The sequence below is a fragment of the Ascaphus truei genome, chromosome 10, assembly GCF_040206685.1.
Source record: "Ascaphus truei isolate aAscTru1 chromosome 10, aAscTru1.hap1, whole genome shotgun sequence".
NCBI lineage: Eukaryota > Metazoa > Chordata > Amphibia > Anura > Ascaphidae > Ascaphus > Ascaphus truei.
Window position 1 is genome coordinate 28,111,349 of NC_134492.1, and position 14,135 is coordinate 28,125,483.

The window sequence follows — 14,135 nt, forward strand, 5'->3', positions numbered from 1 at the left end:
TGTCACCAAACGTTTCAAGTTTATTCCTAAAAGTCTGACTGAAAAGCAACAAAACATATTGCTGTATTTACGGTTTTGATTATGGGCGAATTAGGAGCTCAGACCCAACGTATCCTGCAGCCAGTGCTTCTTCCAAAAGTCACTTCCAGAAAACTCCAGATGGCGGACATTTTTTAAGAGTTCCTGGCAATATTTTGTTGCCGTTAATATTTCTCTGCCGTAGAATGAAGTGAATGATTTTAAATGAGATAGCTGGAGGCTGACTCAATAAGCGGGACTGCGTCTTTAACGCCGTTCAGGGCTGTGGATCTCCGGACACCACTTGTCCCATAGCATTGAAGCTATATAATTATATATTGTATAATTATTTGAATTACCTGCCTAACATTAACGCTCTGTGTCCGTCCTGACAATTCTTCCCTCCTCGTTTCCCATTTCAAGGTTCCACACACCGTTTTCTTTCTCCCCCTCGGTGTAAAATAAATAAGGACCGCGATTTCTGATGTCCACTTCGGGTTGGTGAGGAGTCAGCAGCCGGCAGGGGGCACGCCGTTCTCCGGGGGGGATTTGGCTTGAAGCAAAGCAGCCTGAATCCTGAAATGTGTGCGGGATTCCATGGAGTAATTCTTGTAGTTGTTTCTAGGAGAGAAATATCACCAGGAGTTTGCTACACGTATATGTGGAGATTAACCCTTTCATTGGTAGAAGAGCTGTCGTCCCCCCTGAGCCCCTCCCAATGTAATTAAAGGGACACCGAGTGTGCCTGCACATATACTTATTTACAATATATCTTCCTCGCACAAGGGACAAAGTATGTCAAGGTCAAAATTACACTTCAATGTAGATATATTGTAGCAGAAAGAGTGTGATCGAGTTTCTGGTAAATGTGATCTGATCTCTGGTTTCTGGTAAATAATCTGACCTCTTGGTTCTGGTGAGTGTGATCTGACCTCTGGTGCGTGTGGTCTGACCCCTGGGGAGCGTGATCTATATGGTCAGTTTCTACCCATCTGCCCCACTCACTTTGCGCTCTCTAGAAGCTTGGTTGCTTCCTCCCTCTTGTTTAGCTCCAGGTAGAGCAGAGCCTGCTCCAGCAGAGCGTTGGGGATCAGGTAGTGATCATATTTAATCTTCTTCTCACTGGAAAACAGGTAAAGGAGCCACTGTCAGAAACCCATCTACAGTACTTCCTGTATATCAGAGGGAAGAAAGTGCTGACTATCTGCAATGTTACTCATACACTGCTCTGCACACACACATACACTGCACATATACAGACACTGCTCTGCACATATACACATACACTGCTCTGCACATATACACATACACTGCTCTGCACATATACACATACACTGCACATATATACATACACTGCTCTGCACACACACATACACTGCTCTGCACATATACACATACACTGCTCTGCACATATACACATACACTGCTCTGCACATATACACATACACTGCTCTGCACATATACACATACACTGCTCTGCACACATATACATACACTGCTCTGCACACACACATACACTGCACATATACACACACTGCTCTGCACATATACACATTCACTGCTATGCACATATACACATACACTGCTCTGCACACACACACACTGCTCTGCACATTCACACGCTTCTCTACACACACTGCTGTGCAGCACTGAGCCGAGGTTCCCGTTTTCCCCACCGCTCCCAGCCCAGGACCTTACTTCACATGCACGTAGCTGAAGTTCTCCTCTGCCTCGCAGGCTCTGCCCAGATACTTCAGGCACAAACCTTTCAGCAGCTTCACTAGACACTGATCGTCCATCAGAAATTCAGAGGCTGCCGAAAAGGACACAGTGTAATTACTTCCGCTATCCTGGAGAGCGGCGAGCATGAACCAACGCCGACCGCGACTTTACGGCACGCCATGTATCTCATGTGCAGAGCTTTAAGAGATGGAACTCTCTGATTGGCTCAAGCTTCTGTCATGTACTCATCCATAACTAAAGCTCTGACTTTGGCCGCGGACACAGCAGGTGTGCACGCGCCTGTCGGCCAAGTCATCTGTCAGCCACAGCGACGGGGAGACATGGCATACGTGTGACCGTGACGTCACGTGAGCGGCTCGCCCTCATTGGCTGAACCGCGCACGTGACCCGTTTGCTCGAGAATCGCGCGCTCTATGGTCTGCCTCCGACGTCCGGCCTTTTCTTTGCGCCGCGCTTGCATTTGCGCGGAGTATGGACGTGGCCTTAGAATGTTCCATTCATCTACAGTAGAGTTCAGCGCGTTACCTTTTTTTTTTGGGGGGGGGGGGGTCAAACGCATATTTCCTGCAACATTTTCAATTTTAATCTGAAGAATTATGTTTGCCCATCTGTGCAAATTCCCTGGACTGTGATTGTCCTGAACGCCCTAGTTCTGGAAATGGTCTATGTTTACTAAGTGGCGTAATTCTACAAGGCAGGGGAGCTTATTAGTCCTCGGGGTCCTTCCCACCCCCCCCCCCCCCCCCCGCCCCCCCAACAGGTCAGGTTTTCAGGATATCCCTGCTTCAGCACAGACGGCTCAAAGTCGAAGACTGAGTCACCTGTGCGGACGCAGGGATATCCTGAAAACCTGACCTGTTGGGGGAGGGGGTCTTGAGGACTGGAGTTGAACCCCCCTGCTAAAAAGACACTGGAGGAAACCTTACAGACCACACACTTAAACAGCACCATTTAGAAGATATGGCCTTGAATGTGTCACAAATCTCTCCCCCAAAAGAAAGAAAAGCTGCTCACACATAGGGAAACCCCACAACACAGGGGGAATTCTGTATATCAAAACCTCCCGCTGAAGAACTTGGAGATATTCAATGCAAAAAAACAGCACTATATTTATCAAAGAAAGTGATGGGGTTTTGTGGGGGGAGGAGGGACTTTGATAAATACACCCCATAAAGAAACAGACCCCATAATGTCCGATGGGGATTTGACTACAAACTGCTCCACACAGGGACAGTCATTCAGACGTAAAATGTGACGGAATGAACTACGAAAGCCAGCAGCTGACCCCTGGGCGTCCCTGTCTAACACAAGCCCCTTATCCCCCGGCATGCGAGTACACCCCAAAGATGAGAGGCTTGCCTTAAACTACATCACTTGCTACCTGCTGCTCCATCCAGCGCCTCCTCCGCTCGGGTCAGCGTCTCCAACATCCCCTCAGTCAGATCCCGCTGCTTTCCGATCACTGCGTAACCGTTCCAGATATACATCATTTCCTGGGAGAGGGGCAGAGAGGACTCACGTCACGCACCAAGATACGTATTATCCCCAACACTGAGATCACTGCCTTTGGTTCAATCCCACCCTTATCGTGTGTGTGTGGGAGTGTGGGAATGTGTGAGTGTGTGTGTGTGTGTGTGTGTGTGTGTGTGTGTGTGTGTGTGTGTGTGTGTGTGTGTGTGTGTGTGTGTGTGTGTGTGTGTGTGTGTGTGTGTGTGTGTGTGTAAAAAATAAACATCGCTGGGGTCTCAAATATTTAAAAAATATTTAAGGATTTTCATCACAGTTGGGGGGGGGGGGGGAGTACACAGAAAATCGAAGCACTTAAAAATATACATTATTAAAAGAATTGTCTCCAATTCTTATTTCAGTTCATGATTAAGTAAGAATTGTACCACTCTTATAGGAAGAATGAGAGCTATTTTCAAACAGGTCAGAAGTTTGGCGATATTAAACACATGCTGAAAGCGGGCGGCATTGCTCGGGAATTGTAAGAAAACAAAAAATACTGAGATTTATAAATGGATAATTAAATTGTTGTAGTTTCTTAACGAAAAAAAAAAATGTATGTATTTTTATTCTAATCCTGTTAGGTAAACTATAGTTTTGGTTTTTCCATCAGGCGCAAAAACATACACATTTTATTCCCAGTTCCCACTCTGTAGCATCCAACGTAGAGTCCAGCAATGTGCAAAACATACATTTGCTAAATTCTGTCCCGCCACTTACAATACTGCCCAATTTGGTCAAAATCAGTGCAGTTTTGAAAGGTTCAGTCCGCCATCTTGATTCAAAATGGCATCCAATTGTATCCAAAAAATAGACAAAATAGACAAAAACCTGCCGCTTGATCTCAGGAACCATCATGCAAAATGTGATGACAATATCTTAAGAGGCTTTAAATGCGAACAGGCAGAGAGGCAGGCAGAGAGAGAGAGACAGGCACACCCTCGTACCAAGGGCGGCACCGGCAGCGGAACGGGCTTCGGGGGGACATATCGCCGAGATTTCCTGATCGCAAATTTCTCGGTGGGAAGCGATTTCCCGGCTATCTTGAGCTTTAATCCAGGTACCAACCTGAAAAAGAAACCCACATTCTCTACAGTTTTCTTATACAATCAAAAGTATTTGCAGAACGAGTCGCAGATCCTGAGGGGAAAGTGACACACGCCAAGAAAAACAAAAAGGGCCTCTGGTGGTGACTTTAGAAAACTACAGGGTGGCAGCGGAGAATAAATGAAAGTTACTGCACCTCTTGTTTCTTTTTATACTAGGTTTGAAGCAGGGGGTCTCCGGAGATGAACCACATTGATTTCACCTCCGGGGACCCCCTGATTTCCGAGATACATGCATTAGACGGGGCTGCCGGTAGCATCTCCAGCTGGGCACCCGATATTGCAGTTTTAAACGTCTCACGGGCCAATAGGAATCCGTGACATCATCCCTTGCGGCTTCCTATTGGCCTACGTACCACGGGACCATTAAAAATGGATATGAGATACCAGTAGCCTCTTTGCATGCATGTATCTCAGGGAGCAGGGGGTCCCCGGAGCGGAAATCAACGCGGTTCAGCTCCAGCGTCCTCCTGCTTCCAACATATATATTTTTTTAAAGGCAAAGCTCCTATAAAATATACTCATTAATATTCAGCGACGGTTTGTATTTATTCTCTTCCTTAGAACTCGTATTCCTCGCACTGACCTGTTAACAGCCAAAGACAAAATTAAATAAATCTAAAACTCCCATAGCAGATCTCTCTGCAGTAGGGACACTGGCGCACGCGGTGAATATTGGACAACGCAACAATTTTACAATAAGAAATATGCAGATTGTCCATCGATAAAAAATAAAAAAAAACTTAATTTAAAAAGTTTCTGGCCACATAAAATGCGTATACAAAATAAAATAAATCTTACATCCCAGTGACTATAAGGAGGGGAGAGTTTTGCTCAGAACAGGTCTTTTTATGCGAGTTTGCCCCTTTTCTCTAACTCAGCGGTGCGCAAACTGGAAGGCTCGAGATTGTCTGCGGGGGCGCGGGGTTTACAGAGGCCCAGCGCGCTTCCCATACGCACTTATATTAAGTGCCGGGGAAGCGGCGAATGCCTCTGTAAACTGCACTTACCTTGCTCCTGGAGATGCGTTGCCATGGCAATGTGGCGGAGGTCATGTGACGTCACGTTGCCATGGCAAAGTGATGTCATGACGCCGGAGCCAAGGTAAGAGGGGGGGGGGGCGCGAAGAGAGGGGAAGAGCCGGCAGGGGGGCGCAGGGAAAAAAAAATCGCTCCCCTGCTCTAACTATTCTATTCAGTTTCACTCATTTGTATCTTTCTTTCCAAGGAAAAAAAATGTAGAGAAAGAACTCCAGCGACATAAAAAAAGGAACGTTCCACTGCAGTTAGAGCAGGGGTGGCCAACTCCAGCCCTCAAGGGCTACCAACAGGTCAGGTTTTCTGCATATCCCAGCTTCAGCACAGGTGGCTCAATCAGTGGCTCTGTCAAAGACTGAGATTGAGATTGTGCTGAAGCAGGCTCTTCAACTGAGCCACTGATTGAGCCACCTGTGCTGAAGCAGGGATATCCTAAAAAACCTGACCTGTTGGTGGCCCTTGGAGGACTGGAGCTGGCCACCCCCGAGTTCGAGCATAAAACAACATTTACCAAAAAATCCAAAATGGAGGTTTTGCGCTTTAACATAAACGAGATTTGCGCCAGACGCAGAATGCTACCCTGGCAGTTACGCGGTTACAATGTTAACACCTACTTGAAAAGTTTCACTTCGTCGTCCCCGAAGGGTTTATAATCGCCTTCTCCGAACATGCTGAGGTAGGCAGCCTTCATGTACATGTATGTGGCCTGCAATGAGAACGTAGGATGCGGGAGTTGCCATGACGATATACAAGGGAGCGGGTCTGTCGGCGCAGCATATACAGACGTAGCAACGCACAAAATAACGCTGGCCGCAAAAACGTCTGCTACATCTGCATAGCGAAGACGCAAGATTGTGACAGTAACTTTGCTGAGCTTATATTGATCATGATCGTCTCCCAATAAATAATGTCAGAGCTCTTGTTTCTTAGCAAAAATGAAATAAGACAAAATGAACCCTTTCACTGCCAGAGGTCTGCAGTGTTCAGCGCTTTACAATTCGCTGCAGGGGTTAAAATATGGTCTGAACACCCCCACGAAATTGCAGAGGAATGGAACATTCTAACGTTGAAACATTGCATGGTGCAGCTCTGCAGAGCGCCGATTGGTTAAGCTGCCAGTCCGGATTTGCATAAATCTGCATACCTTTGACCATGAGCTCTCCTTGCTCAGCAGGTCGGCGTAGAAGTACGCCATCTTCCACTGCCGCTTGTAGGTGAAGCACCACATCAGCTGCCAGTAACACATATGGTGAAACTGCTTCCAGTTCTGCTGAGCTTCACAACACTCCTCGAACCTGCTGATAGCCTGGGACACAGAGAGAAGATCATCAAGTTCCAAGACCCAGTGAGGAACCCCCAGGACCTGTGCTAGGTGAGGGAGAGTTTTTCCCCCTCCACTGAATCGAACCTGCCTTTCTCAAATTGCAAAAAAACAAGGGAGCTGCCCACGGCTGCCCCCTAGTGGTTGAGAAGTGATTTCCACTTTGTAAAACTTGCATTTTTTTTGTTTACTTTGTATTTTTTGTAGCATTTTTTTTTTACATTTAAACTGAACATTTCGCCTGCAACCGTTTTATTTTTTTTAACAAATAGAATAGTAAATCCCACTTTATTCTGGAAGGAACATGGATTAGTCGGGAGAGTAATAGTGAGGCCTCATTCTGACAAGTCGTGCTTCACTTCCCAACGTGTCCCCCCCTTACTACATTACAGAGGATTTAAAGAGGCAATCCAATGGGCGATTTTTTGGGTGGGAAATTTTTATTTCCACTCCGGGGACCCCCTGCTTCCAGAGAGTGGGGGTGCTAGTAGCTGCACCGCTCGGCTAAGCAGGGTTCACATAATGGCAGCGTTTCAAAACTCTCGTGCCCTGTTGTCCCGTAGGAAGCCGGGTCACCATCATAAGGTTCGGCTTCTTACTGGCCCGCGTGACACGGGAGCTTTAAACTTTGCCGACATCCCGGCGCCCCGCTTCGGAGGTAAGTATCTCAGGAAGCAGGGGGTCCCCGGGATTAAATGAATGTGGTTCAGCTCCAGTAAACCCCCTGCTTCAAACCTATGTTAAAGAAAAAGAATAATTAACACAAATTGCATGGATTGTTCCTTTACAGCACACTTTGTAACATGGGTACTGTATATTGCAGGAATTCCTCACCTTGTCAACGTTGCCTTTTATTTCTTCAATTCTTCCTGCAAAGAACAGGAATATGGCGCCCTGCCAGGGAAATCAAAGTTATCATTGCGTTTTATGTATGACATCTATTTAATTGTATGATAAAATGAAACATTCTCTCTCATTGGTCACCAGATCACAGCAATGGGGTTGAAATACGGTGGAACACGGTATAACAGCGTCGTCATTGTCACGTCACGGAACCCCAATTATCCTACGCGCGTAAAACAGCATTGTTGAGTAGGTCTTTTATGTTTCAGATAAGATATTGCAGTATAATATGTAATAATACCCTTTACGAATGAGGAATTATGCAATTTAAAAAAAAACAGTATTGGGTTTTGAAGAGTAAAATATCCACATTGAAGAAAAAAAACGCACATATTTTGTTTCAAAAACATGGGGGAAGGGTTTGCATCTTTAAAGCGGAAGGTCACCCACGCGTCCGAGGACCTCCCGGTTCAGGAGTGGCGAGCCAGCCATCCACAGGGCGAACTGGCAGTGGTTGTGGAGTCACCATGGTGGCGCTAGTGGCCAATGGAAAGCCAACAACATCATCAGAAGATGACATCGCGCCTTTCTAGTGGTGACCCCGCACAGGGCCGGCATGATGGCGGTGCAGTCGGGTGTCTGTGTACCGAGCCCCGCGATTACAGAGGCCCCGTGCTCTCCCCCACGACAATTCAACCGATTGCCACGGGGCGAGCGCGGGGCCTCTGCAACTCTCTTACCTTCTCCGGTGACATCTCCTGGCATCTCCTCCTACATGGTCCCCTCATCATGGCTCTGCAACGTCCAATGGCGTCGTGTTGCCATAACAACGGGACGTCGTGTGACATCGCGACGCCATGCGGTGCCACGTTGCCATGACATTGGGACGCCTCATGGGTCGCTGCCACGTGATGTCCCGTTGTCATGGCAACGTGACGCTATTTCATGTCACAGAGCCATGATGACTGGTCCGTGCCGGTTGGAGATGTTGGGAGGGGGAGATGCCGCCGGAGAAGGTAAGAGTCGAGGCCCCGCACATGTCTCTGCAACGAGCCCCGCAAACATTCCAGCCGGCCCTGACACCCCCAAAATCAAGTTTGTAGTTCTGCGGCCATGTATGGTTTTTTTTTGTTTTTTATATGAAAACTGGCACAAAAAAACCTACAAATATCTAAAGAACTTGAGCTCCCCAGACGTCAGGGGACCCCCGAGTTCAAGTTGGATAAAAAAACATTTAGGACGGAATTCTTGCTTCAGATGCTCAAACTCTCACTAAACTGCTGTGTTTTAAAAAACACAATACAAATATATACTGTATACAGATATAAGAAGAGCTCCTGATACAAAGTAATCAAGATTGAAATTTCTTCCAGGACAGACCTGCCAGTATAAGTAAATAAAAGTGCATTTTAGATTGTAAGCTCTCCGGGGCAGGGGTTCCCTTGTCTATTGTCTGAATGTATGTTTGTTGCACGGATTGGATTATAATTCCCTGCATTGTCTCTTTAGTAAAGCACTGCATATATTATTAGTGCTATATACATAAAAGTATAAATACAAAAATGGAAGGCCTCAGATTGTAGGAGGGCGAGCAAGAGGGTGCGCAAGAGGAACAGAGCGAGTAAGAGGGCGAGCAACAGGAACAGGGTGAGTAAGAGGGCGAGGAATAGGGCGAGCAAGAACTCTAGTAACAGGAACAGGGCGAGCAAGAGGGCGAGTAAGAGGTCTGGGAAACGGTGACTGAATTATAGCGCAGCAGAATAGCACGGGGGAAGGTACTCGCCTTCGGGTAGCGCTTCAGGTAAGGCTGGAGTAACTTTTCTGCTTCCTCAATATTTCCATTACCCGTACCTGAAACCGGAAAACAAAGAGACAGACAGGTGAGCGGAACATCACTGTGTTAACCCCGCGGCCGCCAGCAGCACAATGCAACGTGTCTGTGATATATACATGCAATGCAGACAGCCCGGGCATCGAAGGGCTTCCAATAGCGCCTTCAGCAACAGTGAGTGACTGTGGCCCACAAGGGGATAATGAGCTCCCAGCCTGCACTTACCCAGCACAAAGCTGAGGAAGGTGTGATAACAGAGCAGCAGCAGCGTGCAGAGCAGGGCTCGGAAACTCAGCAGAGAGGATCCCTCCTGAAGCTGTGTGAGCCCATAATCCTGTGGGGAGAGCACCGAAAACCAACAGTGACCAACAGCGTCCGTATGTGACGTCCAGGTGCAGTACCAACAAGCACCACAACTACTTCCTGGCAGCAACACCTTGCAGAATAAAAACTCCCTGGACAGGACCCTCCTATTTACTGTCACTCACTCTATGGTAATGTTGACATTTTATTGTTACTGACTTCACACCCCAGTATACACTGAAGAAAATACACCAAGTATTATTATTATTAGGTTTATCTTTGACATTTTTGTTAACTTTAGAACCTGATGTGTAAGGCTGAGGCTTACTGCCCCTTTCTCTGCCTTAACCTTCCCTTATCCTGTGATCTTGCTGGACTGGTGCTTGGAACTTAATGATCCCCTCCAAACGCTTACCAAAGGGAGCTTCATCATTTGAAAGCACTCTGGAGGGAATCAATTATCTGGGAAAATATACACATATATTTTTTATATATCATATTAGCGTGGCTCCCTTTCCAAGGAATAAGAAAGCCTGTGGCAGTGTTTATTCTGGGGGTGAGTGAGAACACACAACACTTTTCCGGGTGTTTTTGGCTGCACTTGCAAAAAGAAAAACATTTCCCGTTCTGCTAATATTTGTAAGAATATCTGTCATATCTGTACAATTGTCTTTCTGCCTCTTGAAAGGGTCATTTTATCGTCCAGCACATGCACGTTACATCTGAAACCGCTGTAAACCCCCAAACTGGATTCGTCATCAATTGTAGCACTTTGATTTTAGTTTGAGATGGAATTTGTATCTGAAATCTATTTAAACATCATTGTTGGCCAAAATTGAGGAGAAACACACACAGCCCCTGTAAGGTCAGGACCCAACCCCACCACACATATTTGTGTCAAAAGTGCTTCCTGCGTCAGAGGAGATGCTGTCCCCTTCCCAACCACGTGAGGACCCCTCGGGTCTGCTCCCCCAGAGTTATTCACATTACTGCATGAGCTGAAGAAGTGACATTTATTTGGGGGACCTCACACAAGTCGGTGGTTTTGGCTTCTTCTATTTCGGCAAAAGACAAAGAGCCCCCCGTGGCACATCCAATATGGCAAATTATATAGTTAAATACTCACCTGTTTTTCTTTTCGTAGGTGACTATCATTTAGTTACATTCTTTGGCCAAAGCAGGTTAAGCTTGCAAACCACGCCAACATATCCCCCTTTTGTCCTAACACTATTGTACTGGCAAGAAGCTCTCCTAACCTCTCTAATGGAGGGAGACATGTCTTTATAGACTGGTCATTCACAGGCGCTTAGCAAAACCTGACATTTAAAAGGTGGGATAAGTGAGCTTGAAACCAGGGAAAAGGAGTCACAAAACTCCAAATTGTTTCACGCTCACTAACCCCACTTTTAAATGGCTGGTCCTGCTATGCACCTGTGAATAACTGGTCTAGACTGTTATCCCTCCTTTCAAGGCCGCCAACAGGAGGGGGGAGAGCCAAAACAGGTGTCCCGGGCCCGGTGGCTGCAGGGGGCCCAGCTGCCGGTCCTCTCGTTGCCGCCCTCACTGACTGTCCCACACTGAGCAAATTTGGGTGGTGGGTTTTTGGTGTGTATTTTGCGGGGGCATTGTGTGAGGGGGGGGAGGGAATGAGTGTGAGGGGAGATTGAGTGAGGGTGGGGTAATTGACGGAGAGGGGGAGAGAGAGGAGGGAGTGAGGAAAAGGAGTAAGCGTGAGACGCAGGGGAGAGAAATACATGCGAGGGGGATTGAGTAAGAGTGGGGTAATTGATGGAGGGGGTGAGTGAGGAAGAGAAGGAGGCAGACAAGGGGAGAGAAATACATAGGAAGAGGGGGGGAAATAGAGGGGGCTGTGGAGGTGTGAAATGGGGGGGAGGGGGGCTCATAAGACCGCTGACATGGGGGGGAGGGAGTGGTCGTAACTCTAAGCCTGGACACTGGGAAATCTGTCTGCGGCCCTGTCTCCATTAGAGAGGTTATGAGAGCTTTTTGCAGGGACAGTAGTGTTAGGACTTGTAAAAGATGGGGTACATTGGCGTGGTTTGCAACATTAACCTGCTTTGACCAAAGAATCTAACTAAATGACCCTCACGTATGAAGAAAAACAAATAACTATTTAACTATATAATTTGCCATATTGGGTGTGCCGCGGGGGCTTTTTGTCTTTTGCCAAAATTGAAGAAGCCAAAACCACCGACTTGTGTGAGGTCCCCCAAATAAATGTCACTTCTTCAGCTCATGCAATAATGTGAATAACTCTGGGGGAGCAGACCCGAGGGGTCCTCACGTGTTTGTGGTTAGGGGAGGGGGACACCTGTTAGTTTGTTTCAGGAGCTTGGTGTTCGGGGGGGATTTTAGGCCCGATATTAACTTCTTTACCTTGTTCCCGGAAATGCCAACAAACTCCAGCAACCGCAGAATCCTCGTGGGCAGCATGGATAACGTCTGTGAGGACGAGAGCCGAGTGTGAGATATCAGGACACGCACGTACAGGAAGACACGTGAACCAACACTATTGTTTTCCAAACTGACACACGCATGTGGCATGCAAATACGGGCACAGCAAGAAGCTTTTCCAGATATCGAAGAAAATAATGAACCAGAAAATGCAAAAAGATGGCATTTTACCAGGCTTGTAAATGCACTGGTTTTAACCACTTTTAAAATGGCTGCCTTCTGTTCATAGAAGTATGAGGAACGAGGCCTGGTATAACAAAGTGAACATGCAGCATGGCAGCGAGTATAACAAATAAACACTGCACAGTGCTAAGTAACAAACGCGCAGTTGTACAGCTGGAGCCTGCAGCTTTATGGAGAGGAGGCCTCACACACGAGTGATTCAGGGAAACTGACAGTTGTGCCCATTTAGCTCCTGCGTCACACCTCGTCAATAAGTGTTCCTTCCATGCCTCTACCGGTCTCCCGATCATCACACAGGAAGGAGAAGCAGGTAAATATGTGCTAAGCTGTTCTCGTGTTTGTCTGTGAAGTGACATGTTTAGCGTTTCAGCAGCATCCTGCACCGCGTGATCTGTGCACACAGTGCTGCACCCTGACACGCTCAGCTCGCACAGGATCATACAGTGTCCGTGTGCCATGTATGTGTGGGGAATAGAGATGGGCGACATTATTTTTTTTCTGTAGATTCGGATCGGCCTCGGATCAGCCGGTACCTTTGGTCTGCGGATCAGTCTCAAAATGGGCAATCCGCCTTTTTTCCGGATTTTTTTATTTGGTTCTATCTATTCGGATTCAATATGGAATCTGAGTGCGGGTTCTTAAAAATCCATCCGGATTGTATGTAATGGCAGATTAGGATTTTTTTAGGATCCAATACGCAGATGGATTTCGGTGTGGGGAGGGGGGAAGGGGGGAGGGGGGACGGGTTTGGTCAAAACAATCCGTGGAATTCTGGGTAACAGAACTGGACTGGCTCGTCCATCCCTAGTGGGGAACATGGAACAAAAGAACAAGCGCACACACCATCTAATAATGTACCCTGTGTACACACTGGTGATAGGTGGGGAACATGGAGGGAAAAAGGAATGAGCAGTGCGTGTTACAGACGCCTCGAGCACTGGAGGGTTATGAATGACTTGGCGTGACTGTAAAATGGGATAACAAAACCAGTGGGTTTTTACTCTGATTGCTCATTAGTTTGTCAGCATTTTATTAACGATTAGTTTATATTCTTGTGCTCATTTCTATGTCATTACCCAGAATCCCTTGCTGCAGTCGATGCACTGTTTGCGAAGTGATAACAGGGAAAAGACAGGGTTGCAGATCTGCCTGAGACGTGCGAATGCACCGCAAGTGGTATTTTTATTTACTGTAGGGTTTTTGTCACTTTTTTTTAAATCTCTATACAGGGCACATAAGAGAACACTGATTTGTACACTCAAACTGCCGTGACTTGTTACATGGAAACACACCCTTGGCACAGGAGCCAGATCTGCTAATCCCATGTAATAAACGCCTTTCATTTCGCACCATGGAATCACAACACAACCCTGCACTGGTGCGATATATATATATATTTATATTATATATATATTATAAATTAACTAAGTGCGCACATAAACACAATAAAACAATAATTACAACGATAAATGCTGCCACAGTGTTATACTATACACTCTATGTGGCATTACATATAGTCAAGATTAGGTGGGTGTGGGCGTTTGAGCTTGCTGGGTTTGTGTGTTAATTAATTTCTGACTGGAATCAGTTGTATGGAGGTTGTGGCACCTCCCCCAGAGCTCACGTCACCTCCACCTTTTTAATGGTGGATCTCATTTTGCTGCAGGTAAGGAATCTATTATGGTTCTTCCCCCTCATACAGAGGTATAGGGAACAAATGCAGTGTAGTGTAGGACTTGCACTCATTATGGTTTACCTTGACGATTTGG

At 46.7% G+C, this 14,135-nt stretch overlaps 1 protein-coding gene across 4 annotated transcripts in view; it reads right to left on the bottom strand.

Moving 5' to 3' along the window:
- TTC39A (tetratricopeptide repeat domain 39A) overlaps positions 1-14,135 on the bottom strand; it is a 31,728-nt gene continuing 17,593 nt past the window's right edge. For 3 of the 4 annotated variants that reach the window (XM_075616313.1, XM_075616314.1, XM_075616316.1), the window contains 11 exons: positions 12,106-12,171; positions 9,631-9,739; positions 9,358-9,425; positions 7,566-7,625; positions 6,555-6,716; positions 6,025-6,116; positions 4,215-4,335; positions 3,143-3,254; positions 1,717-1,831; positions 1,024-1,140; positions 1-639 (listed from right to left, as the gene is read on the bottom strand). In XM_075616313.1, coding sequence (XP_075472428.1) covers positions 528-639; positions 1,024-1,140; positions 1,717-1,831; positions 3,143-3,254; positions 4,215-4,335; positions 6,025-6,116; positions 6,555-6,716; positions 7,566-7,625; positions 9,358-9,425; positions 9,631-9,739; positions 12,106-12,171 — 1,134 coding nt within the window. In that variant the 3' untranslated portion in view covers positions 1-527. Of the gene's footprint in view, positions 640-1,023; positions 1,141-1,716; positions 1,832-3,120; positions 3,255-4,214; positions 4,336-6,024; positions 6,117-6,554; positions 6,717-7,565; positions 7,626-9,357; positions 9,426-9,630; positions 9,740-12,105; positions 12,172-14,135 lie in introns of those variants that run through there. The other variant, XM_075616315.1, reaches the window with a different exon arrangement.